The sequence below is a fragment of the Diplotaxodon limnothrissa genome, linkage group LG1, assembly GCF_057381915.1.
Source record: "Diplotaxodon limnothrissa isolate DT_005_m linkage group LG1, D_limnothrissa_male_GT1.1, whole genome shotgun sequence".
NCBI classification, from domain to species: domain Eukaryota; kingdom Metazoa; phylum Chordata; class Actinopteri; order Cichliformes; family Cichlidae; genus Diplotaxodon; species Diplotaxodon limnothrissa.
Window position 1 is genome coordinate 25,612,448 of NC_140596.1, and position 27,756 is coordinate 25,640,203.

General features: G+C 43.2%; 5 protein-coding genes across 5 annotated transcripts; 4 read left to right on the top strand and 1 right to left on the bottom strand.

Annotated features, from left to right (window-relative positions):
- Positions 1-28: 28 nt before the first annotated feature.
- On the top strand, positions 29-1,780 carry trmt10c (tRNA methyltransferase 10C, mitochondrial RNase P subunit). The gene has a single exon (XM_085355914.1). It carries the CDS (start codon positions 199-201, stop codon positions 1,714-1,716), a length of 1,518 nt encoding a protein of 505 aa, XP_085212040.1. The 5' UTR covers positions 29-198; the 3' UTR covers positions 1,717-1,780.
- A 324-nt stretch (positions 1,781-2,104) lies between these two features.
- Positions 2,105-5,946, bottom strand: blzf1 (basic leucine zipper nuclear factor 1). The gene is made up of 7 exons (XM_085355926.1): positions 5,881-5,946; positions 5,485-5,583; positions 4,716-5,176; positions 4,284-4,483; positions 4,046-4,174; positions 3,659-3,896; positions 2,105-3,556 (listed from the first exon to the last, which is right to left on the bottom strand). The coding sequence occupies exons 2-7, from the start codon at positions 5,501-5,503 to the stop codon at positions 3,371-3,373; spliced, it is 1,233 nt and encodes a 410-aa protein (XP_085212052.1). The 5' UTR covers positions 5,504-5,583; positions 5,881-5,946; the 3' UTR covers positions 2,105-3,370.
- A 484-nt stretch (positions 5,947-6,430) lies between these two features.
- On the top strand, positions 6,431-16,761 carry ercc5 (excision repair cross-complementation group 5). The gene is made up of 15 exons (XM_085346706.1): positions 6,431-6,628; positions 6,757-6,932; positions 7,024-7,139; positions 7,313-7,414; positions 7,730-7,796; positions 8,012-8,155; positions 8,290-8,494; positions 8,807-9,688; positions 10,377-10,651; positions 12,454-12,573; positions 13,153-13,366; positions 13,852-13,996; positions 14,506-14,706; positions 14,784-14,868; positions 15,813-16,761. Exons 1-15 carry the CDS (start codon positions 6,541-6,543, stop codon positions 16,335-16,337), a joined length of 3,345 nt encoding a protein of 1,114 aa, XP_085202832.1. The 5' UTR covers positions 6,431-6,540; the 3' UTR covers positions 16,338-16,761.
- Positions 16,762-16,829: 68 nt separating this feature from the next.
- On the top strand, positions 16,830-20,302 carry mettl21e (methyltransferase like 21e). The gene is made up of 5 exons (XM_085346969.1): positions 16,830-17,140; positions 18,792-18,964; positions 19,061-19,178; positions 19,275-19,372; positions 19,473-20,302. Exons 1-5 carry the CDS (start codon positions 17,089-17,091, stop codon positions 19,800-19,802), a joined length of 771 nt encoding a protein of 256 aa, XP_085203095.1. The 5' UTR covers positions 16,830-17,088; the 3' UTR covers positions 19,803-20,302.
- A 2,211-nt stretch (positions 20,303-22,513) lies between these two features.
- On the top strand, positions 22,514-27,462 carry mettl21ca (methyltransferase 21C, AARS1 lysine a). The gene is made up of 5 exons (XM_085347066.1): positions 22,514-22,597; positions 22,686-22,792; positions 22,865-23,025; positions 24,481-24,598; positions 24,670-27,462. Exons 2-5 carry the CDS (start codon positions 22,696-22,698, stop codon positions 25,053-25,055), a joined length of 762 nt encoding a protein of 253 aa, XP_085203192.1. The 5' UTR covers positions 22,514-22,597; positions 22,686-22,695; the 3' UTR covers positions 25,056-27,462.
- Positions 27,463-27,756: the final 294 nt, after the last annotated feature.

The following is a 27,756-nucleotide window of genomic DNA, read 5'->3' on the forward strand; positions in this document are numbered from 1 at the left end:
CCTTCTTCCCTAGTGTTTGAGAAGCCTGGCCGTCAACACATGTGAGCACACGTCTGAGAACGTTCTGGACTCTGAGTGAAATGTTGCCGTTACTTGTAATACTTGAATAACAGCGGAAGTCTGGGAGAAGCGCTTCTGTAAACACAGTCTGGCTCTCCTGGTTTTCTAAGCAGCTCTTGTTTCGTTTCATTTGTGGCGATGTTGCTGCGGCTCTTCACTCCCAGAGGCTGTGCTGTTTTTTGGAAATGCGCTCATTCTGTGTCATTCTGCGCTTTCGGGAGGCAAGTGTGCAGTTTTAATACTAGCAACAGCAGGGCCAGCAGGCACAGAGCGTCCATCGCGGTGTCCATCCGCCTCCTCAGTGCTATCAGCCCAGCGGGGACAGATGCTGCGCAGACGAAAGCAGGTAAAACCCAGGAAACAGAGGCTCTAGATCTGGACAGGTGGAAGTCTGTGATGAGATCCCAGGCTGCATTTGATGAGAAGCAGGTTCAAGATGAAGCAGAGGAAAGTGATGATGATGAGAACCTGAAAGAGCCAGGAGATGATTCAAAGGACGGGTCTTCTCTGGAGGCAATGCGGGATCTGGTTGCGATGTGGCAGCAAGCTGGAAAGCTTGTACCTGAAGAGATGACTGATGAGGAGGTGGAGACACTGGCGAAGCTCACCACCAAGTCTTCCAGGAAGAAGTACCTGAAGTACCTGGCTATCAGGGAGCGCCACAAAAAGGCCCGTAAGGAGAAGCAGCAGCAGAAGGCAGCCAAGAGAGAAGCATCTTTGATGGAGAGAAGAGAACTGGAGAACGGTGGAGAGGAAGGGGAGGGCGAGGGTGGACCCAGGTTGAAAAACACACTCTTCCTTCAATTCTGGGACCGTTCTCTGGACAAGCTGCTGGCGTGGAAGTCCGCTCAGTCCATGGTGTTCGGTCAGCCGCTGGTGTTTGACATGAGCTATGAGTCGCACATGTCCAGACGGGAGATCGAGAACACGGTGTCCCAGCTGATGGATGTTGAAGGGCTAAACCGGCGTGCCACTGAGCCCTACCATCTCCACTTCTGCAACCTGCAGCCAGATGGACTCTACAAGAAGGAGCTGCTCCAACGGTACGGTGCAGAGACTTGGGAGCGCCTACTCATCTCCACCTCTGAGCGGCAGCACGTTGACCTGTTCCCCCGCGAACAGCTCGTGTACCTCACTGCAGACTCGCCCAACGTCCTCCGCACCTTTGACCACTCAAAGGTTTATATCATCGGAGCTCTAGTGGACCGCTCGATCCAGAAAGGCTTATCGCTGGCCAATGCAAAGCGTCTGAAGCTGGCCACAGCCCGTTTACCCCTCGATGAGTTCCTCCACTGGGAGATGGGAGCCAAAAATCTGACTCTGGATCAGATGATCCGCATTATGCTCTCTTTCAAGGATAGAGGGAGATGGGATGAGGCGTTACAGTTTGTGCCTAAAAGGAAGCACGATGGCTTCCACCAACAACAGACGCAGACTACCAGACACAGAGCCAGAGATGATGGCGACAGGCCACCGAGGTCAGGAGAGAAAAGAAATATAAACACATTTAAAAACAAAGAGCACAGAGAGTCCGGGTTCACTGGAAGAGACAGAGAAAACACACCAGCTGGAACCAAAGTACGGACATCATTAAAGAGTGACATAGAAGCCAGAAAAAGTGGAGGCAGGAACAGGATGTGGTGGCATGAGGAGTGAGAAAACGAACTTTTGCTATTTTGTAAATGTAAATTGAAAGTGAATAAATGCTGCTTTAATGACAACAATGCAAAAGTAGAAACTACTTTGGTCTTTATTTTAGAAAAACAAAGGATGTACAGATATTTGTTGTGCATTCACTGCAGATGAAACCATCACTATTACTGCAAAGAGCAGTCGTTTCCAAAAGAGATGAAAGAAACAGCTCAGTTTTAAATACATATTTTCAATCGATTACCAGTTATTTTATTGTAATGTGTTTTGAAGCAAAAATACAGCCCTTATACATTTCTTTTTAAATAATAATAGACAAAACAAAAACGACATTAAATGAAGAGGAAAAAAAAAAAAAAAGTCAAGGTCATTTTTGCTCTTGTAGTACCATCTGTCCACTTCCAAAATACTGTATATTAATGCATTTACATGATGAAATATACAAAATATATTAATACAGTGTTTTCCTAAATAAGGTAGCACCATTATACAGAGGAAGTGTGGCTCCTGCAGTATAGGAGGGACCCTGATTCACTTTATATACAGTCACAGTGGAAGCAGCTCACTGGAGGGGTATTTACACAACATACTTTCAAGTCTCAGGATCAAACTTACAGCTGGAATATGCAAATAAAACTCAGCACACCCTCAAAACACACTAAAGACTGGAGGCTCCGAAGGAGTATTAGTGCCACATTAAGAAAAAATTGTTTTTGATCATTTTGAGAGTAAAGTCAAAATGTGGCAATTAAAACCTTCTAAAAATGCCTTGTATAGATGAGTTACTTCAGAATTGCATTCAGTAATAAGGCAATAATTTCTCTGTTACTACATAAACACAGTGTAGTGATAAATATGAGGATGGTGCAAAACATTGCATCTGATCAGAAGAAAGAAAAGCACAAACTTGAAAGAGTTGGCTGAATTTCTGCAAACCAAAGTGGCTGGCAATGGACAGATGCAAGCATATCCAATGGTTACACCTGGGTGCAATAAAGTAGGTAAGTCACAACATGCAATAAGACACCAACAGATGATCAAGTTGTTTCACTAACTCATCTACACAAGGACGTCTGTAGAAGGTATCGCAGCCGTGCCAGCTGTTTGGCTTGAAACTATAATCTCCACATTTCTACTTTCTTTTTTAAAAATAAATATATTCTCTGCTCCAGTTGCCTAGGTAACCTCCAAATGCATATACTTTCAGATAATAAGTCAATCATTCTTACAGGTAGTCACTTTAGTCGCTGGCCTGGAAGTCGAGAAAAACTGATCTTGGGTTCTGTCCATGTCCATCGCCAGTGACTATGGTCACCGATCATCACGCTGCTGTGAATCGCTTCCAGCGTGCATGTTTGCATCTCTGTTCAACGCATAACACGGACTCACCTTGATGTCACATCCCAGTGAAATGTCTAATCATTGCGTTACGATTCCTGAATTCAGTTAAAGAGCAAATAAAAGTAACAAAATAAACAGAGCCATATATATTCCGACCATCATCTGAAATGTAAAAATAACAGTCAGGGTAAAATCACAACCAGGAGAGCAGCAACTGTCTGCTGCTGTTCCAACTAAACACAAAGCTCCAGTAACCCTCAGACTACACTCAGTCCTTTGAAATAAGCTCCAACGATGTTTGTGGTAGTCTCTGTGACCTCTACAGCACCAGGATGTCTCCTGTACAGCGCTCACAGCAGTTAAACGTAATGTTCTCGTAGCGGGTGTAAGGGTGAAACCTGCCAATGCTCTTCTTACTATTGAGGAAGTTTGAGGGGGTGGAGTCACTGAGTGGAGACTCAGCCTTGTTTTCGGAGCAGGAAATGGGATCTAAACTCTTCAGCACCTGAGACAGAAAGTGAGTGACATCTGTGAGTTTCTGGATTTTCTTACAAATGTGAGAAATTAAATATGATATTTATCATAAACAAACATGTAAAACCTTCACCTTCTCGGCCATCTTCTCAGCCGGTGTGCTGCAGAGCTGCTCAGCTGCTGCGCTGCTGCTGCTGCTTTTTGCGGCATTGGTGCTGCTGCCGCCGCTGTTACCCAGCAGGTGGGCGTTGATGGCGTCTGCTAGCTTGTGATTGGCCACCGCCAGCTCTCCCGTGCTTAGGGGTTGTGAGGTGGGATAGTACGTCTGTTGTCTGCCCCACTGCAGAGACACCAGGAGCTGCTCCAGAGATCTGAAAACACAAAAACAGGTAACGTCAACACATACTGCCATCATTCACGCCAGCATCAGGGGCTCTGAGTTCCAGTATGCTTTAAGTTTAGAGTTCTTATAATAGACACTCCAGTTTATTTAATCACTACATGTGAGTCACAATCTTACCTGTGGGTGAGCATCATGTCCCTGGAGAACTCCTCTCTCTCCAACAGCAGGTCCTGAATTGCTCCTTGTGCCTCTCTGGTCTGTCTCTGCAGAGCTGCTCTGGCATTCGTTAGTTCCTCTGCCATGACTCTGAGGAGACAACACAAATTCAAGAGTTTATTCAGCAAAACACAGATAATATATATACACACACATACATTTTTTAATTTATCTTCCACTGAATTATACTGTCCATTACCTGCTGGCCAGGAACTTGCTCCTCCAAACGTCACACTGGATACTCATTCGCTCTAGTTGCTCTGCAGTGTGTGCCAGACTCCTGCCCAGAGCCTCGTTCTCCAAAATCAGCTGATTTTTCTCCCGTGACAGGCGCTCAAAGTGGTACTGAAGGTCGTCACCCACCGACGCCACCAGCAGCTTCTTTAGCTCACGGTTCACCTAGCGCACAAATTTGATAAAACCTCCTTTTACAACTGAAAACACAAATGAGAAGTTGAACTGTCTTCTCTCTTCGTATTGTAAAGAACTTTGTCATTAAAAAGAAAAAAGCTTTAAGAATAACAAACCATATTAGTTACATTTTTGTTGTGCTCACCATTTTTTAAAAAAAAAAGGGTCCTCAGTGTGTCTGATATTTAAATAATGCGTGTCAGTTTCATTGCAGCCTCACCTCTGTTTGCACACGGAGCTGATTGGACAGGCCTTCTTTGTCCTGCAGCAGCCTGCGCTCAGAGTTCTGCAGCTTCACCAGCTGTCCTCTCCAGTCCTCCACTAAATGCAGCGAAGGAGACCCCTGCTCCTCAGCCTGTTGCCCGGTCTCCCCTTTCGCCTCAGTGGCTCCTGTGCGGCTGCTCCGGCTAATAGCAGCACGTGGGACCATGATCCTCACAGCCTCCACCTCTGTGCAGGCCTCTCGAGTTACTTTCCCAAGGTGGAGCACTCCGAGTGGCTGCGGGGCAGCAGGAGGTGCTGGATGGGTAGATTTGGGGCTGCGCTTTGGGCTAGCTACTTTCACGAGGGGAACTTCAGATGGACCTGGTGGAAGTGTATCTGTGTTAACCTCCAGGATGGCTGGCGGTTTTTCAGTTTCCATGCCATCGCCAGGACCTCGGACAGGCACACTGGCAGAATCTGGAAGATAAAAAGGAACAAGAATTGTGATCACACTTTGCACTGAGTCCGATTCCTCTAACATGTGGACAGTGCAGTGGAATACATATGCCTAACAATGTTGTAAAGCTTTAATCCTTATGTGTGTCAGCTTTGTTTATGTTTCACAAAAACAGAAGCTCATCCGCAAACACCAAACAGCACAAGAAACGCATGAAGACGATAAAAAGACAGACTTCCATCAACTCTTGGTCAAGTTTACTTCCGCTGACTTTACAAATACCCGTGTGTAAAATGTGAACACTAGAGCACAAAGAAACCACACGTACCTCTAACAGCAGCAGTCATGGTGGAGGTGGTGTTGGTGTGAAAGGTAGTCTGTTTGGGTGAAACCCACGTCTTGATGACGTCTCGGGTGGCCCTTCGCCCTGTAATAACAACAATGGGGAAAGTGAAATATTTTTAACACCTGTCGTGTCCAATGATTAAAGAAGACCGCCAGTCAAAGGTCAGGGTTAACAGCTGAGGCTCTGAAAACGTAACGTGATAACGGTAACTTGGTAGGAAGCTAACTGTGCTAACATTAGCCGATTGCAGAGCAGCGTCAATGATAAACAACTTCGCTTTATATTAGCATTAGCTGTGTCATAATGAGTATACAAGACGCTTTTCTGTGTATTTGGTATCGTTTCTAGTGAGTTCACAGATATAATTGGATAACATACTGGGTAGAATCCTCCTCGCTTAACTAGCCGTAAGCCCCAGGCTGTTTGTTTTGCCACCGGACACAGTTGGCCTCTCGCGAGTTTCGTGTGAGATTTTTACCCTGATTTTTACCTCCCAGGCAAAACTTCCTGTTAAACCAGCAATACACCTTTCTAACCCGCTCGCCAGATGGAAATAACTGCGTAAATATTAAGCCACGTTTTTGTTTTGTAATCCTAAACTTGAATAGCTGTTACATTATCTACAAAATAATCGTTTTTGTCGAAAAAGTAGCGCAGGTCGCACGTAGCCTGTCAGATGTAACCCAGGAACTATTCCACCCAATTACTCCCCTCAACGTCACAACACACTGATCTCAGATCGGTTTATCTATCATTCTACTAACATTTCTTAAGCCTCAGCTGATTTATGGTCCGAAATAGATGCTGCGATAAACCGCTGGTGTAACAGAGTATTGATACCCCTCCCGCCCCAAGCCCGGAACCTTCATACGAAGGGAATAATTGCTTTCCGGATGAAAATACAGTTGCAACAAATGTTAAAAAGGGATCCCCTTTTTCTGCTCCAGGGGTTTCAGGACAAATGCTCAGTGCTTATAGCGCACTGTGGCATTGTGGCGGTATGTTTCAGTTTGTAACACATTAATTGGACTGCTAACCATGGGAGTGCACGGACTGTGGAGGCTATTGGAGAGCACAGGGAAACCCATCAACCCCGAGACACTGGAGGGAAAGATCCTTGCTGTTGGTATCCTCAGTTAGAAATGCTGTATTTATCTTTGATCTGTCCACCATTATTTGCTTCTTCTGTCTCAGCAGTGTGTAGGTTTTACTAACTTCAGTCATAGCAGAAACCTTAACCAGAGCCCCCCTCAGACATCAGTATATGGCTGAACCAGGCGGTGAAAGGGGTGAGGGACCGTGAAGGCAACAGCGTCCAGAACGCCCACCTGCTCACTCTCTTCCACCGCATCTGTAAGCTACTCTTCTTCCGCATCAGGCCAGTCTTTGTGTTTGATGGGGATGCACCGCTGCTGAAGAAGCAGACCCTTGTAAGTCTGTGTGCCCGCGTGCATGCGTTTGTGTAGCAGGCAAGCGATTCCTGCTTAGCGTCTTCATTTTAACCTTGTTTTCCTCCTGCAGGCTCTGAGGAGGCAAAGGAAGGAGGAGCTGACTCGCGAGTCCAGAAACACCAATGAGAAACTGCTCAAAACATTCTTGAAGAGACAGGCTATCAAAGCTGCACTTGGAGACCACAGGTGAGGGACAGAGGGAGCATCCCTAAACCAGAAGTAAATAGTTCCTCCCATGTTTACCCTCCTATTCTTCAATGACATCAACAAAATAAAAATACCTCTGCTCTCCTTCTGGAGTCATTATAGTGTCAGGGCTTTGGCCTGAAATTAACGCACATTTCTTTCCTACTTCCCAGTAAGGAACCTCTCCCCAGCCTCTCCAGCGTGAGGAGAAATGAGGTGGATGACATGTATGTTCTTCCAGCACTGCCACCCGCAGAGGAGAAAGCCAAAAGCAGGTTACTGTTCACTTGCTTGCATACATAAGTTAGTCAGAATCCATGCAGGGTCTTTTCTGGGTAAACGGAATGCTGAAAAGCTCTTTTCCTCCACATGTGTGGACATGCCAGGAGGGTCAGGTGCTTTGTGAAAGCAAATGGCTTCATATCCACGACTAGAAACTTTTTGTTTTCTTGCCCTCTTCTCTCAGATAACCAAACAGTTCATATGAACCAAGGAGCAATTAGTAAAATGCATGGTTGTCTTTATTTAGTGCCATATCAAACATAGTGTGCAATAACAAACATCTGAATGTTTTCCTGTTGCACTTACAGCTCAGAGGAGGAGGAGGAAGAACGAGAGGAGGAGGAGGAAATGGTTGATAGTTATTACATGTATCAGGTAAAATGGTGTCATTGCACTCTGAAAGTGCACCAAATTGGTATCCTCTCCCCAAAATGTTAACATATTTTTGCAATTTTTCCTTTACAAACTCTTCTTTATATATCCAGTAAAATTCATCGCCTTGTGTCTCTGTTCACATATGGGTAACTGTCTTTACGTTTATTGTATAACTGTCCTCACTGACTAAAGTGAGTTTGTTCTTCATGTCTCAGGGAGACATGTGTGAAGACCCCAACTCAATGGACATCAACTCAGAGGACTTTGCCAGCCTGCCTCCTGAAATGAAACATGAGATCCTCAAAGACATGAAAGAGTTTTCTAAAAGACGGCGGACCATGTTTCACAAACCTCCAGAGGTACATCTCACTCTCAGGCTACAGTTATTGCTAAGGCTTTTTTTATTTTTAAATGTTTTAAAATGGAAATAGTTTGGTCTGGATAACTCCTCACTCATGCTTCAGTGTCTCCTGACGCTTCTTCACTCTCTCAGCGGTCCGGAGACTTTTCACAGTACCAGCTGGCTGGCCTGCTGCAGAGGAACCGGCTGAACCAGCGTCTGGAGGGTGTGGAGAAGGAGATGAACCACCGGAGCGCGGGCAGTGCTCCAGATGTCTGCCAGCAGGACGGAGCTCAGCAAAGCGTGGAGGCACAGCGGCTGGTTTCAGAAGACCATTCTCACTATATCCTTATCAAAGGTGAGGCAGTCAGTGGATTGTTGCACTACTGTCTGGAAAATAGATCATCAGTGCTACAGATTTCTTTTCCGAATCACATTTAAATGTCTGAACATTTAAAAGGTTCATTGGAAGACAAGTAATGTTCATATAAGTTCATATTTTAAACAGTTTTTTGTTCAAAAACATCATGATGTAGTTCTTTTTATCAGATTTTTATTGGTGGATCATTGTGTTTTACTTTTCTTTTGACATATCAGAAGGCTGAAATGAAAAAGTACAAGCTTGCCTCTGTGTTAGTTTATAAAACTGCACTCCACTTTACCTTCATAGGCACCAAAAAGAGTGAGACAGCCCCCGAGAGCCAACCTGCAGCTGCACCCTGGGCTGGGAGCTCCCTGTCAGGCTGTCAAAGACGGCCCAAAGACAAACCTGAGCCTCTTTGGCGTCCTGTCTGTGAGGAAGAAGATAAAGCGCAAGCTACCTCCTCAGGCGACTCCAAACCCTCAGCATCAAAACCGTCTGATGGAGACGCCTCACCGCCCTCACCTCGGACATTCAGAGCTATCCAGGCTGCGATTAACGACAGCTCCGACGAGGAGAAGTCCGACCGGGTTAAGACGGATGGTGGCAGCATGTCTCCACGCACACTGCTGGCAATCCAACAGGTTCTGGCTGAAGATGAAGGTGGAGCTGCTGAATTTAAGAGTAGCTCGCCCACCAATCAAACAAATATTCATCATCGTGCCCCAAGAGCGGTCACCAGCAGCTCGGAGGAAGAGGCCAAACCTTCACTCAAAGAAAAAGGCCTTGATATGAAGCTCACGGGGCAAAGTTTACGTGACAAAGACAGGTTGTTAGATAGCAGCTCTGAAGACGAGATGGAAGAATTGATTGGCGAGAGAAATAAAGCACTTCGATTAGCAGCAAAGGAGATCAGCTCAGAAGATAAGATGAGGAAAGCAGAGCTGTCTGAGGATATAAAGACAAGCTGTCGGGCACGAGTGGAGAAACAAGAACAAGTTAATAGACGAGAACCAGAGCGCACACCTCAGGATGCGTCTGCTGCTGCAAACAGTCAAAACCCAGTATCTACAAACCTCTCTCCTCAGCTCTCTGGAAGACCCACCGCACTCTTAGAGCAGTTCACCGAAGCTCCAGAGAAAAATGGATCTGAAGTGAAGTCAGAGAGCAGCGAGGAAAGCGAGTCAGAAGGTACAGTAATGGTGTCTTTCACATTGCAGTCATTCAAAATGTGTTAAATCTGTAGTGTGTTTGTGCTTCCAGATGTCAGATTTACAGGTTTAAATAAGCAGAGGGTTTTACATTTTAATATAAAATTTTGAACTGAGACATGTTGGTTTCTGAAAAGCCTGACTTCTCAGAACAAAACCGATCACTGTATGGATAATATAATAACAGGGCTGCATATAGGACGTCAAATAGACATCCTGCAAATTGGTCCTGTGCCTTGGGTAAAGATTAAATTATCTAGCTTACAGAGTAGGTTCAGTCATCAAGGAAAACCAGTCGCTTAATGTTGTATTAACCAGATTTTAAAGTGTAATTATGCCAGTTACCCCATGCTTGGTCTAACAGCGTTAGTGTTTGTTCAGGTCGTGCAGCCCTGATGCATCAGCAAAAGCCAGATGGTGGCCCAGCTGATCTAGTTGGTAAATCTGCCATAAGGCACATTATTAAGCCGCCTTTGCTTGCCGACACTTTATTAGGTGTCTGCTGCAAGCCGCTTTGCGACCCAGCCTGATCCTCTATTGTTGTTGATGCTTTCCACATATACGCGTGGTCCCAGAACATATCAGTCACTGCAGTTAGAAATAACGCCACATTTTCTCTTATGGGAATGCAAAGGTCATCTCAGTCTGCTCTTTCCCTGTTTTCTCAGAGAGCTTCATTGAGGTCTCAGAAGACGACTCAAAAGAGGAGACTGCAGATGATTCCCTCGTGATAACTGGAGAGAAAGCACATCCAGATAAAGTCCATAAAGATGACACAAAGGAAGAAGGAAACTCAGAGGAAAGTTTAGCAGAAATTTCCTCAACTGTTGCGCTGAACTCAGAGGAAGAAGCAGAAACAAAGGCACAGAATGAGATGAAAGAGCAAACGGAGACAGAATCCAGATCAGCTCCAGCCATCAATGAATGGGAACACTTTGATGTTGTAAGTTTCTGTAATTCTGCAGTTTACTGATCTCTGATAGACAGAAAATTAGTCATCTTGATGATTCATTAGTACTCAAGCGGTACTACAAATATAGTCACACGTGGCCTACTTTCTTCTAAGACGTAAAAAAATTCTTCTTTTTTCTTCTTATGTGAAACTAAGGGCTCATTTTTGGGCTCTTCAGTGCTGAAATTTTCAGAAGACTGGTATCCTTTTGATATTTTAACAGAGAACTACTCAGATCATACTGATCACTTCAGATCAAACTGTCAGATCATTAAAAAAAGGAATTATTATGATGGGCATATCCCCAAACCCAGTCCATTAATTTGAGATGGTCGTGTAAGTAAGTTTTACCGAACTGGTGTTGATTTGTCTCCTGAGGAAAGACCAGATGTTCAGAGAATGCTCAACTAACACCCTTTCGTATTAATATTATTAAGCAAACACTCATTCAGTGATTCATGACCAAGGTTTTGCAGCTCAAAAATAACACCGACTTCTTTAAGTTGCTTGAAGACATTTCACCTCTCACCCGCGAAGCTTCTTCAGTTCTATGGTCAAAAGGTCCAGAGTCCCAGATTTAAGTCCTATTTGGTTTGACCATTTTCAATTGGTCAAACCAAGTTATCTGGAGCTCACAAGGAAGGGACAAGAACTTGAAGATGTTTTACAAGGGGGTCATGAACCCCCTGTTTATCCTCTATCTAATCATGCGAGTCAAGGTGTGAAAACGGGTGTAGGTCACAATCAACCAGGGTTTCGGGTGAACCCTCTGTGAAGCCTGGCTCCACCCTATCATGTGATTTCCTGAGGTCAGATGGCCCCGGATGTGAGTGGGTGTTAAGGCATCTGGGAAGGGAACTCAAAACTGGATTATAGATGACAGACAGTTGGTGTCGTAAACCACCACCTCTGTTCAAAGATGGTCGCTCACAGTGGACATAAATGGCTTCTTTCACTCCTCTTTCAAACCATCTGACTTCTCTGTCCAAAATGTGAACACAGGTGTCCTCAAAATAGTGACCTTTGTCCTTTAGATGCAGATGGACAGCTGAGTCTTGTCCTGTGGAGGTGGCTCTTCTATGTTGTGCGATGCGTTTATGAAGTGGCTGTTTGGTCTCTCCAATGTAGAGGTCTGGGCATTCCTCGCTACACTGTACAGCATACACCACGTTGTTAAGTTTGTGTTTAGGAGTTTTGTCTTTGCGATGAACCAGTTTTTTCAAAGATGTTTAAAAATTCTTCTTTTTTCTTCTTATGTGAAACTAAGGGCTCATTTTTGGGCTCTTCAGTGCTGAAATTTTCAGAAGACTGGTATCCTTTTGATATTTTAACAGAGAACTACTCCGATCATACTGATCACTTCAGATCAAACTGTCAGATCATTAAAAAAAGGAATTATTATGATGGGCATATCCCCAAACCCAGTCCATTAATTTGAGATGGTCGTGTAAGTAAGTTTTACCGAACTGGTGTTGATTTGTCTCCTGAGGAAAGACCAGATGTTCAGAGAATGCTCAACTAACACCCTTTCGTATTAATATTATTAAGCAAACACTCATTCAGTGAGTCATGACCAAGGTTTTGCAACTCAAAAATAACACGTACGTCATGTCTGTACTTTGATTTCTTATCAGCTATATCCATTACTGTTTGTGAAGAAATGACAGTTTCAGACTTTCTGGTTTATCTATAATTATTTGTTGTTGTTTTGCACGTCAAGCATTCTTCAGCATAAACAGAAACAAGACTATAAGGAGCAGGTTGACATGCAAAAGTGTGTGTTTGTTCTGCAGGATGAGCTGGAGGCCCTGGAAAGCTCCCTGAAGGTGGAGCAGAGCAACCTGAGGGAGCAGAAACAGCAGCAGGAGAGAATGGCCAACACAGTCACCGGGCAGATGTACCTGGAGAGCCAGGTGAGAGAGAAATCACATCAGCACATACAGCCACACGCAGACCGTAAACAAGTATATATGTTTTTTAAAAAGTTGATGTGTACGCTTTAATTAGAAAAAATAGAAACCAGCATGTAAATAGATTAATGCGCTGACAGTGGATCTGACAGATCAGAGCAGGTGTTAACTCCCAGCAGGGATACATTTCCCAGCATCACCTCTGCCAGACATTCCCAGAGTCATTGCTACCTCACAGTCTTTGCTGTGTGTCTGCTGGCTCGCTCACACCCCTGAAAGCCAAATGCTGTCAGCATTTTCTCCTTCATAAAATTCACACTGAGGTAAAAGCTCAGTGTGTGCGATCTGTTTTTAATCCTGTCAGCTGCTCCTGTAATCAGCTGCTAAGAGCAGAAGTACCTCTCAGATGACCACGGAAACATCCGCAGCCTGTTGAGCTGAAAGGGTTGTAATTTTAAGATCAGAGTCTTTTAACACATCTCGGGACATAATGAGACCTAAACCCCTAAACGCCAACTCTGATACTGAGAACGCTCTACATCATCTTATTGTACTTTGTGAGTAATGACCGTTTGAAACCAGGAGCTGCTGCGGCTGTTCGGCGTCCCATATCTGGTGGCTCCGATGGAGGCCGAGGCTCAGTGTGCGGCGCTCGATTGGGCCGACCACACGCACGGGACCATTACAGACGACTCGGACGTGTGGCTCTTTGGAGGACGTCACGTTTACAAGAACTTCTTCAGCCAGGACAAATATGTCGAACATTACCAGCACAGCGACCTGCAGAGCCAGCTCAGTCAGTGAATCTGTGTGTGTGTGTGTGTGTGCGTGTGTGCGTGTGTGTGTGTGTGTGTGTGTGTGTGTGTGTGTGTGTGTGTGGGGTTATATGAAAAAATATATATCAAAGGATGGAATTCAAGCCTGCTTCCAATCAAATGTATTAAATCTACATACATGATTGCTGTGGAAACACAACAATCATGTTCTTTCATGGGCACATTATAGTTATTTTCTCTTAAACCAGCACACTGACCCACATGGCTCCGTGCATGGTTGATTTAGTTTTATTGGTGGTTGCAGCTGCAATGGTGTCATATTTATGGGAGTGTTGTAATAGTGCTAAGATGGCACATCACAACAGGAATTTCATAAGCTAATATTGTACATATGAGGGAGAGGTGCTTGTGTAACAGGCTGTCAGCACAGTCTTATTGCTTACAGTGTTGTCCTTTTCTTTATTTTTCCTGTTTACTTAACAACCTGTAATCTCGCCTCCGTCAGGTCTGGACAGGACTAAAATGATAAATCTGGCTTACCTGCTTGGAAGTGACTACACGGAGGGTGTGCCAGGGGTCGGCTACGTGACTGGCATGGAGATACTGAATGAGTTTCCAGGACCAGGCCTGGAGCCACTGATACAGTTCAGGTGGGTGAGATTGCTTCTGTGTGCAAGAGACAAAGACAACAATCAGTACTGGATGTCTGTGATCTTTTGGACTCAGGTGGATGAATTAAAGAGTCTGATAGCAACAGGAAGAAATGACCTCCTGTAATGTTCCCTCAGAAAGCGAGGTTGAAGGAACCTGTTTCTGAAACTGCTCTTCAGATTGTCCAGTGTGTTAGGGAGGGGGTGGGAGTCATTGGAGTCAAACATGTCCCTGTGCCAATTTTTATTTTTTCAAGCATGCTGCCACCATCAAATTCAAATTGAGCCAATATTTTTCTCATTTTTTTAATGTTCTACTGTGAATAATGTTATTATATAAGATTTGCAAATCATTGCATTTTTTTTTTTTTTTTGCATTTACATATTTTTTAGGATTGGGGTTGTGTGCTAAAAAACACCATGAGTAAATATAAATGTTATTTCTGCATTGAGCTTTCTTTCTTATTGTTGTTGCCTTTGTTCTTTTCTTTTTTTTAATTTAACTGTAGTAACTGGTGGTCAGAGGCTCAAGAGAAAAAGCACCTGGCGTCTGATCCTCGGGACACAAAAGTTAAGAAGAAGCTGAGGGATCTGAAACTGCAGCCTGGTTTCCCCAACCCTGTGGTGGCTCAGGCTTACCTGCACCCCACTATTGACCAGTCAGGCAGCTCCTTCAGCTGGGGACGTCCACAGCTGGACATGATCAAAGAATATCCTTTCTCTGTTTGTGGGAATGTGTTTGCCTGCTTTTCCTGAACGTATGAATATTTCTTAACAAGCGCTTTACATTCTGCCTGAGTCGTTTTGGCTGGAGCAGTCGGAAAACAGAGGAGACTCTTCAGCCTGTGATCAAGCAGCTCAACACCCAGCAGGTAACCAGGTTACATCCACATGTGAGCATGTCAAAGCAACAATAACCTGGCACGGAGGCCAATGTCAAAAAAGGAGAGAAAGGCGCACACCTTTGAAAATGCAAGACAAAATCTTTGTGTTTTTTTTCCACATGTAAACAGTTTCTTGAAGTCTTCACTCAGGAAGCAGCTTCTCCAAAGATCAGTTTTCAGTAACCTCAAGTGAGAAGAAATTTAGTGATAGGCTAAACATAATGGTTGAATATTTGCAAGTTAAAAGTAATGAGTAAACAGTTAAATGGTTAGCTGAAGGCGATCAATTGTAATGGGTAGCTAGAAGGAAAAATACATTTCAGATTACAAGCTTGTCAGTGGTGTTCCCCAGGGCTCTGTCTTAGGGCCCTTTCTCTAAAATGCATATCAACAATTTTATTCATACTGTGATTTTGTTATTTAATTGATTTTAAGGTGTCCCAGAATGTTTTGAAACAAAAATAAAATTTATTATTATTGTTAAACACATTAAATGGCCATAAAATGGCTAAAATGTTTAGCTAAATGTTAAGCTAAAACCTAAAGATACAATAAACAGTGCAGATAGTTGGTTATAATTTGGCATGTTATCAAAATGTTAGCTTAGCTAAGATAGGTTAACTAAAATAAATAATTGCCTAAATGTTTTATTAGCTAACGATTATTGATTGCTGACATAGCAGGAATCAGAATAATGAACGGTTACATATTGAGCTAAGAGCAGTAAGCACGCTAGCATTAGTTAAGTCTTAGTCTTAAACAGTACTATTATGCTGTAAATTCAAACCCGTGCATATCAAACAACCACCTGGGTCTCAGGGGTTAAATGTCTCCAGTTAGATTGTGTAACTTTTGAAAAATCAATAATAGAAACAATAAATTAAACTGGCTTGTAGCCTTCTATCGTTCATGTCTTGTCTGCTTTGGTTTAGACTCAGCTGCGGATAGACTCGTTCTTCCGCATGGAGCAACGTGAGAAGCAGGCGATCCGCAGTCAGCGACTCCGCCGAGCGGTCACCTGCTTGAAGCGAAAAGAGAGGGAAGGAGGAGCCGAGGAGGAAGAGGACGACAGTGAGGACGATACGCATTCCCTGTCTAAGTCTAAGAAAGGGAGTCAGGATAAAGGAGGAGAGGAGAAAGATGTGAGGAGATCTGTGGCAGGAGGAGGCTTTTTAGGGTCAGAGATGACTGATGAATCTCCTCTTACAGCTCTCAGAGATAGCAGTAGCACCAGTCATGACTCCCTCTCAGTAAAGTCTGTTCCTCAGTCTAATAAAACTCCACCTAAGAGAACCAGGATGAGCAGCAGCAGCTCTGGTGAGGACAGCGACGGTGGTCCTGGAGTTGCTATGGTTACAGCCCGATCTGTGTTCGAGGGGAGCCGGAGAGGACGCGGAGCGAAAAGCACGAGAGGGAGAGGAAGCATGAGAGGAAAAGGCAGGGGGAAGAAGACATGAGGACTTTGATATGTACTCCCAAATGTCTGACGTCTACATGTCTGATAAACTCAGGGTTTCCATTTTATGAAACATGAATTTTGTTAAAAACTGCTATGAACTATTAATAGAAAATTATTTTCCTGCTTGTAGATGTTTGTGTGACCACAATGAGTTCATTTTGCATTAAATTTTTGAGATGTGGTACATGTTCACCTGTCATTTGTCGCCCTCGTGTGTCAATGAAACTGAGACAGATGCAGGTTTTCAAACTCCTTCTTTCAGGTCTTATTTCAGCTTCTTTTTATCCGCGCTATCACTTCTACCTACCCTGACTTGAAAAAACAAACACGCTTAAACTTTTGCACAGATGAGAAAGAAACTTCACAATCTTGCAAGTTAAATTGTTGGAATAAGATCAAAGATTTCTATTCCACTTCCCTCTCCAGCTCCGGTTCAGCAGCCGGCGGTGCAGCTGTTGCTGTCAGTCACTGTTACTGCTTCATGCACTTTGAGTTTAAGCATGCCCAGAAAGAGCTTGAGATATCGGGTACAGTGAGCCTCGGTGTGGGAGTCCTGGACAAGAAATTGGAAAACACTTTGTTTGTGTGAAACTTAAAACCACCGAAGGCAATCGTTAACAATCCTAGGGATCAGGATCCACAGTGACCCAAATTCAAAAGACTTCAGCCTTGATTATAAACCAAGGACTGCTTTGGCTGCTATCAGATCTCCTGCGTTGGACGTTCCTGTCCTGTTTCTTCCCTTAGTCATGGAGACACAGCAACCCAAGACCATGGATGATCCCAAAAACAGACACAAAGGTGAGTCATTAAAAAAAACATATAGAGAATACATGATAAATGCTGGCATTGTGGCACCGAGTATGAATCTGATATCAGACCGTGCAAGAAGTGTGGCTCTGCTGATAGATCTGCTTACTATTTACACACACAGAGCTCTAAATTGAGCTCTCCCTGTTCTCACTCAACCTTTGCATTGTGGCTCGGTGGGCTCCCCTGACCTTTTCTCTAAAGTAGCATTGCATAACTGAAGTTGTGGGTCAGACGCTCTGAATAGATGTGACTCACCGGCTGGAGTTACAAACAAATGCAGCAGGATCAGAGAGGCATTATGAGCTGAGATGCTAAAAGTACAAAAAAACCTCCAGTACTTCAGCAGTTCTGCTTATTGTTGTATTATTGCCTGTGAGATGAAAGTGTAGGATTTCTGCTCCCACTCTGCCACAGTGTTGCACACATAGAACAGCCATCCTGTGCTGGAGCTTCTGCAGTTCTGTAGTGAATAAAAGATGGAGCAGTTGGCTTATGTTTTTTTTTTGTGTGTGTGTGTGTGTGTGTGTGTGTGTGTGTGTGTGTGTGTGTGTCATTGGAGAAAAGAAAGGTTTAAATATATTGTAATTCAAGTGATTTTGTTCTGTCCCTTGGCTTTCATTTCATGGGTTAGAAAATGTGTAATGTGTAACATGGGATTTCAGGTCACGGGCCTAAAGCGGATACATCTAAGAGTAATTTGTGTCAAAGACCAGTCACAACAAAAAACAAACACACTGGAAATGACAAAAAATAGACCTCACAGCAGCCTTATTTCCATAGAAGAGGATGTTGCAACACATGGTCAGATGAACCGGTGACCTTTAACAAAACTAGCATTTCCTGGAGGGTACTGTCCAGCACAGTGCTGCCTTTGCAGTCTTGATCCCTGCGCACAGAGATTTCTCCAGATTTCAGACTATTTTTTTGATAATATTATGTTGCAGGTGATGAGATATGAGAAGTCCTCACAATTTTATGTTAGGAACATTAATCTGAAATTTGCACACTTGCCAATCAGTGATCGGCCCGTCTTTACTTCTTTTCTAAGAAAGTTTCTAACATGTTGCAAATTCACCTAATTAGTCGCAAAATGTCCCACCATCTATTTCTTATTAGTACCACTTGCTTTTCCAGCCTTTCGTTGCCTCCATTCACACTTTTCTGAGACGTGATGCTGCTTTCTACGGTACGGTACGGAGCCCCGCAAGGGACATGGGAGAAAAAAAATTAAGCCGGACTTTTGTGAGATCTCGCAAAACTAACTCGGGATCTCGCAAAGGTTTTGCGAGATCTCGCAAAAGTTCATCGTAATTTTTTTTCTCCCATGTCCCTTGCGGGGCTCCGTACCGTAGCTTTCAAATTCAAAATTAGCTCATATTTTTCATGGAATAGTTCAATGTTACTAAAAAAAACATTAAAATGTTTTCTATGTTCTACTGTGAATACAATATGAGTTTGGGGGATTTTTACAAAGCATTTAATCTTTTTTGGAATTGCTGTTGTAATCCCAGTGAAGAAAGACACATGAGATCAGAGAATTTACCTAAAATTTGTCCATCATGTCTGATGATCCTGCTTTCCCTTACTGTGAAGTATCTCTATATAAACACAGTTAATATGATATCTGCCTCTTCTGTAGATGCCTGCAAAGCAGGTTCTGCTGTGGATGCAGAACTAGCCAGCGCCATAATGGCACGGCAGTTTCACCCGCCTGTTACTGGTCCCGAGGTCTGGGAGGGATACGTCTTTTCTGGTCTGGAGATCCTCATCAAAGAGTCCACAGACCTCTATGGAGCTGTGCTCTGGCCCTCAGTGAGCCCAAAAATTGTCCTTGAGTTTAGATGTGATGTATGCTCATAATTTTGATCCCTGTCACTTAAAAAATATATACTTGGTTCCCTCTAACAGGCCATGGTGCTCTGTCACTTCTTGGAGAACAACCAAGACAAATACAACCTGCTGGACAAAAATGTGATCGAACTGGGAGCTGGAACTGGGCTTGTTACCATCGTGTCCAGCCTGTTAGGTACTCACACAAGCCAGTGATTAGATTTAATCTTGTTAAGTTATTTTTCTCTTCCTCCATAGTTATTCCTCAATTTTACTTTTACTGTCTCTCCAGGTGCTAAGGTGACCTCCACTGACCTACCTGATGTGTTGGGGAATCTCCAGTACAATGTGACGCGTAACACCAAGGGCCGGTGCAAGTACACCCCTCTAGTGGGTTTTATATTTTAAAGCGTCACATTCAGGAGTATCACCATAAGAGTTAAAGATTGAAAGTGTGTGTGTAAATCAACCCACCCACCTCTGCTTTCAGGTCACTGAGCTGATCTGGGGTCAGGAGTTGGATCAGCGTTTCCCATGTGCCACTCATCGCTTCGACTACATCCTGGCAGCTGACGTGGTGTACGCCCACCCTTACCTACAGGAGCTGATGGACACCTTTGAATACCTGTGCCAGGAAAACACTCAGATCTTGTGGGCTATGCGTTTCCGCCTGGATCCGGAGAACAGCTTCGTGGATCGCTTCCGGCAGTGTTTTCACTTAGAGGAGCTGTACGACCTTCCCAGTCTGAGTATCAAGCTGTACCGAGCCTGGAGGAGGGACAGCACGACCAAGGACCTCAGAGAGGCTGCTAAACACTGAAGGAACTGGATGGGTTTACTGTGTGTGTTTGTGTTTTTGCTCAGTCGAGCCTCTGAGGGTCACGTTGCTCATATCCAGTCTTCTCACAGCACTGGTGATGTGGGAAATAATGTTTCTGACAACCCAGAGATTTTCAATAAGAGGTCTTTTGCTATGTGACTTCATGTGTGCAGTGCGATCAGGTTTTATCACTGCTGGAAGGACTGGAGAAGCACACATCTGTGTCTCGGACTGTTTAAAGGTTAATAAAATTACACACACTAATGGTTCTTGTATAAAATATCTTCTGGGGACCATGAGGAAGGGGGATGCAACTTGTTCTCTATCACCATCCTCGGGTCAGGCTTTATATTTTTGGGATTAAATGATAGAAAACTGCAACCTTTACCTCCTTTTTTTGTTTTTGTTTTTAATGTTTTCTATTTTAAACTTTTTTAGATTGAAAATTAGCTGCTATGAAAGTTATTTCTTTGAAAATTTAAATAAAAATATGAACTCATCAAGACTATATGAAAGGGGCTGCACCTTGTGTGTGTGTGTGAGACTGCAAACAAGCCAAGGTGGTTCTACAGGCCTCAGCTGGCACGTTTAATGTTGAAGTTCATGAAAGTACAATTTAAAAAAGACTGAAGAAGTATGCTTGGAAGAACTGCAGGAGAAAGCCTCTTCATGATAACATAGCTTAGGTTTGCAAAATTGGGTATGAACGATGTCCTTTGAACAGATGAAACCAAGGTGTGTACCCGTAGGTAAGTCCAATAACCACTTGTTACAACCAGCATATGCAAAAGAGCATCTCTGAATGCACAGCACATCAAACCTCGAAGCAGTGGAAAATCACACTGAGTGCCACTCCTGTCAGCTAAGAACAGGAAACTGAGTCTACAATTTGCAGGGGCTCTCCAAAATTGGGCAACAGAAGAAAAATGTTGCCTGGTTTGATGAGTTGCATTTCTGCTGGATGGTGAGAATGAGAATTTGGCATGAACAGCATTGGAGCATGGTCTTGTATCAGGCTGGTGGTGGTGATTCTGGGTTCTTCTCCTGCACCCAAAAACATTAAATATTAAACTTTAAACATTTTTTTTATTTTTTTAAGTTTACAGTGAATTGCAGGTAATTTTTCACCAGCAAACAACTTCAGGAGGTCAAATGAAAGATCACAACCATACTGGGCAGTACATACTAGGCACACATTTTTTTGTGTTTTGGAAACTCCCCAATGAGCCTTATTAGCTGCTTTGGAAAAGGAAGGTTCCCGTCACTTTCTATTCATGTGACCTATAAAATCTGATGCCTAATTTTTGATTCCAAATCTTCCGACACATCTTGGCTCATTTCTGTCCGGTCGTTCCTCTTCTTTCTGCCAGCTCAGAGCATATGCGCAGTTTGGCTGCGGAGGTAGAGGAGAGGTGAAGATCTGTTTAACAAAGCAGCTATCTAAGCTGGTGTCAGTAAATGTCACAGCCACCATTAAGAAAAACAAATACTCAACAGCTGAAGATTAATGTGGACTTGTGGTGCCTGTCATCGAGCTTAAAAACTCCCATCTTTTATCCAAATAAGGCTGCTTGGCATCGGTAGCACAACCGGGCAATGACTTAACCACTGCATGCTTTCTATTAATGTGTCAAAGCATCCCAAGGTCCTGGATGGATTCGTGTTTTAGGATGTGAGTGGATTTAGCTGGACGATAGGTGAAACTGGAGGGTGGGGAGGTGGTACTTCATGCAACTGAGGGTGGTCTAACTGAGGTTTATATTACTGAAGCTTGCTTCTTTTCTCGGGGGCTGATCCTGTTACATCTCTGGTGAAGCAGTTGAGGGCATTGCAGGAAAAGCAGGCACAACATGGACATGTTCCACGTTACACACGTCACTTTTTTAAATAGACGAGACCACATTTTCATCTGCAAAAGCAGGTGATTGCAGGAGACGTGAACGATCAAGAAATAAAAGTGCTGCTTGAGCTTTGACCTCTTGAGGAAACATGGTGATCATCCCTTTAATTACTAATTAAAAGGCGTATACAAAATTATTAAAAGCTTTTTAATGGACATAATGCTGATGTCCTCCATTCAGGCATGTTTCATGTTCTTATGTCTGGTCTCTCTCTTTTTTCTTCCTCCTTATGCAGGAGTTACAGTTGTTGACTGCCTAACAGCAGGCATTAATTGAAACAACACAAACTTGGGAGCTCTCTGCCAAGATGCCTTCAAGCCAAGCATAAATTATGTATTGGCCTTGATTCCCCTCTTGGCCCCATGTGTCTCCACTTTTTTTAGACTACTTACTATCGCAATAAACGATACGTGGACTGATTTGAACTCACGGTGGTGTTCAAGTTAATGTAAAGTTATCTCTTAACTTTAAAAGTTAGAAAAATACCAGCTTCTACAGGTTTAACATGAATTCCTAATACATCTGGGTATGGTGTTACAGACCGTGCAGGTTTTTGCAAAGTTCCAGCTTTGAGAAGTCAAAAAGTACCGGTGACAACAAACCCCCCCCACCCCACCCTCAGCCTGCTGATATCATTCTGTCTCTCTCTCTCCTTTTGGCTTCCTCTTTGGCTCGTCTTTGTAGCATGTCTGTGTGAGTCTGCTTCTACGTGTGTTCTGCTCCGGGATATTGCTTGTGTTTATTTCTCATGGGTACTGCTCTAAAAATATCACCGTGCCCTTGTGATGATGATGGGTGTGTCCTGGAGGATGCTCTATAACACCTCAGTCCGAGGTCTCTGTGATGCATTCGGGTGGCTCCTGAGATCTTTCTCAAATTTGAAGCTTGCAAAAGGTATGTGAGGCACTTACAATATTTAGAGGATTGTTTAACATACAGTCCTACATGGACTCATGTCTCAGTTAACTGTCTAACATTGCAGAGCATTTTATATGGATACTTTGTCCACAACCTCTGTGGAAGAAACCATGTATATGGGAAGTGAAGAAGAAGATGAGGAGACAAATGGAAGTGAAGAGGAGGACAAAGGTAGGATAACCCTTGGTGGGTTATGTGTTTGATTCAGATCAGATCAGAGTACCTGACATTTAGATCTTTCAGATGATTCGCAAACAGATCAGTCATCTGTAGGGAAGCAGCAGAGACCAGCCTGGGCTCCATGTTTCTTCTACAGAGCTGGGAAAGAGGTGTACAACTATGTCGGCCAGGAGATCATCATTCAAGAGGCTCTGGACTCGTATGCTGGCATGATATGGCCGGCAGTGAGTAGCACTGTTTCCCTGATTTGAAAGCTTGCATGCAATCATTTTCTCTAATATTACCAGCTTCTGTCTTGTATCACAGACCTTCTGTATTTCTTTGACATTTTGATCAAATATTTTTGTGAAGTTTTCAACCACGTTGCATCATCATCATCACTCAGATGGACACAGAAGCTCAGCTAGCTGACTTTGCATCCATGAAATGTGTTTGTGACAACTGTGAAGAAATCTGAAGATTTCACAAGGATTATCTCCACAACAAACTTGGTGAACTCATCAGATAACGCAGTCCATTTGATTGGGTCAAAATTTTAGTTACTTTTTTATGTAAGTGCTTCAAATATTGGCAAGAAATTTGTATTTTAATCACTTACATTAACTGCTGTGAGAAGTGCTGCACTGAAATTTGCGGTACATACAAAACAAATGTCATCAGTACTTCTACTCCTCAACAACTGCAGTAAACACTAAAACAAAAAAACAACCTCACCAGTTCTGGATACCCCTGCCCACAGATTTTTGAGGTTCTTGGCAGGCTGGTTGCTGGAACAAGGGGGTCAGACACATGCTCTGTCCCCCTTGTTCTTCTTGTTGCTGAAAATAATTTTTAATGACTCTGGCTGAATGTTTGAGCTTGCTGCAGAAGGAATATGGGACAGAATCATCGAGAAAGAATGATCCTACTCTGTACTTGAATATAAAGTGCTTAAAATTGATATAGGGAGTCAAAAAAGGATGCTTAGAAAAGTAATGGATATAGAGTCTTGCAGTTCATCGTCCTGCTGCATAACCGAAATGTGTTTTATGGCATGAACTGATTGCTGGACATTCTTCTTCAGGATTTTTCTGGTAGAGAGCAGAATTCATGGTTTTATCCGTTACAGGAAGTTGTCCTGACACTCCAAAGCACTATCACGCTATCACCAGAATGTTTGACTGTTGGTATGATGTTTCTTTTATGAAATTCTGTATCACCTTTAAGGTAACAGGATTCAAATGTTGTAAAAAGTTAAACTTCGGTTGATAGTGGATTTCTCCTTGGAGCTCTCCCATTGATGCCATCTTTGCCCAGTCTCTTTCTTATTGTCAAATCAAGAACTCTGACCTGGACTGAGGCAAGTGTGGCCTGCAGCTCTCGGTTGTTCTGGGGGTGGGGGGCTCCTGAATGAGTCGTTGATGCACTCTTGGGGTAATTTTGGTAGGCTGGCCACTCCTAGGAAGGTTGAGCACTGCTCCGAGTTTTCTCCATTTGTGGATAATGGCTCTCATTGTGGCTCACTGGAGTCCTAAAGCCTTAGAAACAGCTTTGTAACCTTTCCAGTCTGGTAGATGTCAATGTGTTACTTTTTGAGAGGTTTTAGTCTATTTCGCTTTGTCAAACAGGCTGACATTAACTAAATCGAACAGGGTTTGCTAATTATAAAGAGAAGATTAAATATGTACATATGTCCTCAGGGGTTGGCTCTCTGTCATTACCTGGACACTCATCGAGAACAGATCAATCTCGTGGATAAAGCAGTCCTGGAGATCGGAGCAGGAACCGGCCTTGTGTCTGTCGTAGCAGCACTCCTTGGTACATAGGCAGAGATGAAGCTGTTTTCAGAGAGCTGCGAGGTTCTACATGTTTTGTTATTTCTCTTTCAGGTGGCTGGGTCACAGCCACAGACCTACCAGAGGTCCTGAACAACCTGAGGGTCAATTTGTGCAGGAATACCAGGGGCCACTGCAGACACACGCCCCAGGTAGCAACTTTGTCATGGGGCTATGACCTGGAGCGCACTTACCCATCATCGGTCTACCGCTACGACTACGTGCTAGCAGCCGATGTGGTCTACCATCATGACTTCCTGGATGAGCTCCTGGTCACCATGAAGCATTTCTGCAAACCGGGAACAACTCTAATCTGGGCCAACAAGGTCAGGTTTGAGTCTGACTTGACTTTCACTGAGAACTTTAAAAAGGCCTTTAACACAAGCTTATTGGCCGAGGATGGAGAGATGAAGATCTTCATGGCAACAAGTAGAGACTGAAAGGCCAAAGAGGTGTGGATAGATTTCCTGAGACACTCCCATGGGATAAGCCATTGAAGTGTACGAATTGCCAGCAACTCAAATGGATCCATTGAAATGATCCAGTGTTTACTAATGCTGCTATGAGCTTGAACTAAAATTTGTTACCTGCTGTTTTATACATGTTGGTGGGGGATAAAAGAAAAATCTGAGGAGATGAGTGTGAGTTTGGATCTGCTGTGGCAGTGACGTTTGCTAAACAAATGTTCGGATACCAAATTCAAGGATGCTGAAAATGTGTTGTGAAAATCATCTGCCTTCTATGGTGCAGTCCTTTCTAGACTCATTAGACACTTTCTCGGGGGTGCGTGTTACACTGGTTGACAATAACCTTCATATAGGAAAATTTTCTATATCATGCTGATAACACACATCCTGTACACTTTTGTAGAGTTATATTACATCCCCCAACACTCTATACTCATATTTTGTAATTAATACTTAAATAGAGTCAATACACACTTACCTACCACTTTATTACTGGGTTGGACCCACTTTTTTTTTCGTCAGAACTGCTTTAATTCTTCATGGGATAGATTTAAACACGTCTCAGAGATTTTGTTCCATGTTAACAACAACCACTCTGCAACTATTTGAGCTTTGGGACATTGTGGATTATCCCGATAGAAGTTAACATCAGAAGACAGGTACACTGTGGTCATAAAGAGTCAATACTTAAGTTGTGCTGTTAAAAATATCCTCCACACCATTACACCACCACTAGCTTAAACCATTGATCCAAAGTAGGATTCATGTTGTTTACATCTCATTTTGACCCTAAACATCACAGCAGAAATCCAGACGTTTTTACAATCTTCTGTTGTCCAATTTTGGTGAATCCATGTGAGTAGCCTCAGTTTCCTGTTCTTAGCCAACAGGAGTAGTGGTGGTCTTCTGCTACTGCTTCAAGGTTTGACATGCTGTGTGTTCAGAGATGCTCTTCTACATACCCTGGTTTTAATGGGTGATCGGCTTCCCAACAACCTAACATATTCACTTTCCCCCCAAAAAATCAGACTTTTTATCCTTGAAGGCCTATAAATAGTCAGTTTAATGCAGATGGTTTTGTTGTTGTTTAGACTTGAACTGTCTTTTAAGATGACTTTTAGCCATCTTTTTCCTCAGATGGTAGTATAAGAGGCAGCTTCGCAGATGTAAAGATTTTCTCTTAAATATACTGTGTTTGGGATAAAACAAATCATCTGAACAGGACTCACTGGGCTGTGGGGTATGGAGGGCCATAAGTGCCAAAAGGAATTATATTAAACACACCATTAAAGAACTGTGATTAATTAAAATTGGAAGTAGACAAATGTCAAACAAGTCAAATATTTAGAATGTCATTAAAATAGGAAAAAAATATTAAATGGCTTAAATGAAGTGAATTGAAATTGAACTTTTTCCCCCAATTTTAAGTATTTATTTTATTCATGTTCGGCTCTCTCGGCCCTCCACAGTAAGTATAAAGAAGCTATGAAATGTCTTTTTTTGGCATGTCAGCTGTACCGTTTTTAAGTCTCTTTTGCTGTATGTGCAAGTGATGCTCAGTGAACACGTGAATTCTTCCAAATATTTTTATTCAGTGTCATTTTTCTGATTGTGACTTATTCCATGTGACCACAAAATAGTGACAGTAGCTCGGGGTCTTTCCCACGTCATCAAGGAAGAATAGGTATAAAATAATACTAAGAGCATACAACCATATCTCGTAACATTTGATAAAATATTGGCATTTACTAGATTTTATGACTATAAATATAAACACAACCGTAAGAAGCTTTTCTGAAGTCTTTCTCGACACCAGCAGAGTGAGAGCAACGGATATGAGACGTCTGTTTGGTGCCATGAAGTGGACGGTAAAGTCCTGTGGTGAACGTTAAGGCCTTTTTAAAATTATTTTAAAAGTGAAACTGTCATTGGCAGCGTGTAATTGTTGATAGCAGAGCCCTGAACGCAACATCTGTCTGAAAAACAATCCAAAACTCCAGAAAAAGGAGAAAAGAGAAGATTTAAAAAAAGAAAAATGGATTCCAGCAGAGAAACCTGAGACTGCTGCTGAGAAGCTAAAAACAGAAGCATGATTTGTGACCACCGATTCACCCCCAGAAGAGATTTTTCTGCTCCCCTTGAGGACAAGAGGCTCGAAAGCAGCTGCTTTTACATTCGTAGGCATGGACCTTCCACTTGAGAGAGGTCTTAAAACAACATCAGGGAAAGATGAGACCATAAACAGTCACAAAATCCACACCGGAGGGTGAGGGTTCATCTTCACACGTGGGGCGTGACACCACCACCACCTCCTCTCCGATATGGTTTATGCCTTCATACATGCAGCGATGATTAAACAGCTTAACGTGGAAAATCGTTCTTTGGTTAAAGTGATGAAACAGAAATCATACTTTAAGTTTTATGGATTTAAAGAAAAAAAAAAGGGGGGGGGGGGGAGATCTGTCCATGTTAGATACACCCTTAAATACAACCCTTTGAATTTTTGCTGAACAGCTTTCAGAAGCATGTTGTGAGGTTTGTCTATTTTTAGAAGCATTTTTTCCATCTACACCGTTTTCCTATGCTTGCACACGGCAGCGTCGACCATTTACACATCACATCGTCACTACATGAAGAAAAAGCATGCACAAAGCCTCAGAGCCGCGCCCATTCC

Bases quoted from the DNA above. Each gene is read 5' to 3' on its own strand.
- trmt10c (XM_085355914.1), top strand. From the start codon at position 199: ATGTTGCTGCGGCTCTTCACTCCCAGAGGCTGTGCTGTTTTTTGGAAA.
- blzf1 (XM_085355926.1), bottom strand. The intron at 4,484-4,715 runs GTGAGGCTGCAA...TTTGTGCGCTAG, and splicing joins AGCTCCGTGTGCAAACAGAG to GTGAACCGTGAGCTAAAGAA. The intron at 3,897-4,045 runs GTAAGATTGTGA...TTGTGTTTTCAG, and splicing joins GACATGATGCTCACCCACAG to ATCTCTGGAGCAGCTCCTGG.
- ercc5 (XM_085346706.1), top strand. From the start codon at position 6,541: ATGGGAGTGCACGGACTGTGGAGGCTATTGGAGAGCACAGGGAAACCC. The intron at 7,140-7,312 runs GTGAGGGACAGA...CCTACTTCCCAG, and splicing joins GCTGCACTTGGAGACCACAG to TAAGGAACCTCTCCCCAGCC. The intron at 12,574-13,152 runs GTGAGAGAGAAA...GTTTGAAACCAG, and splicing joins AGATGTACCTGGAGAGCCAG to GAGCTGCTGCGGCTGTTCGG.
- mettl21e (XM_085346969.1), top strand. From the start codon at position 17,089: ATGGAGACACAGCAACCCAAGACCATGGATGATCCCAAAAACAGACAC. The intron at 19,179-19,274 runs GTACTCACACAA...CTGTCTCTCCAG, and splicing joins CATCGTGTCCAGCCTGTTAG to GTGCTAAGGTGACCTCCACT. The intron at 19,373-19,472 runs GTGGGTTTTATA...CTCTGCTTTCAG, and splicing joins GGTGCAAGTACACCCCTCTA to GTCACTGAGCTGATCTGGGG.
- mettl21ca (XM_085347066.1), top strand. From the start codon at position 22,696: ATGGATACTTTGTCCACAACCTCTGTGGAAGAAACCATGTATATGGGA. The intron at 23,026-24,480 runs GTGAGTAGCACT...ATATGTCCTCAG, and splicing joins CTGGCATGATATGGCCGGCA to GGGTTGGCTCTCTGTCATTA. The intron at 24,599-24,669 runs GTACATAGGCAG...TTTCTCTTTCAG, and splicing joins TGTCGTAGCAGCACTCCTTG to GTGGCTGGGTCACAGCCACA.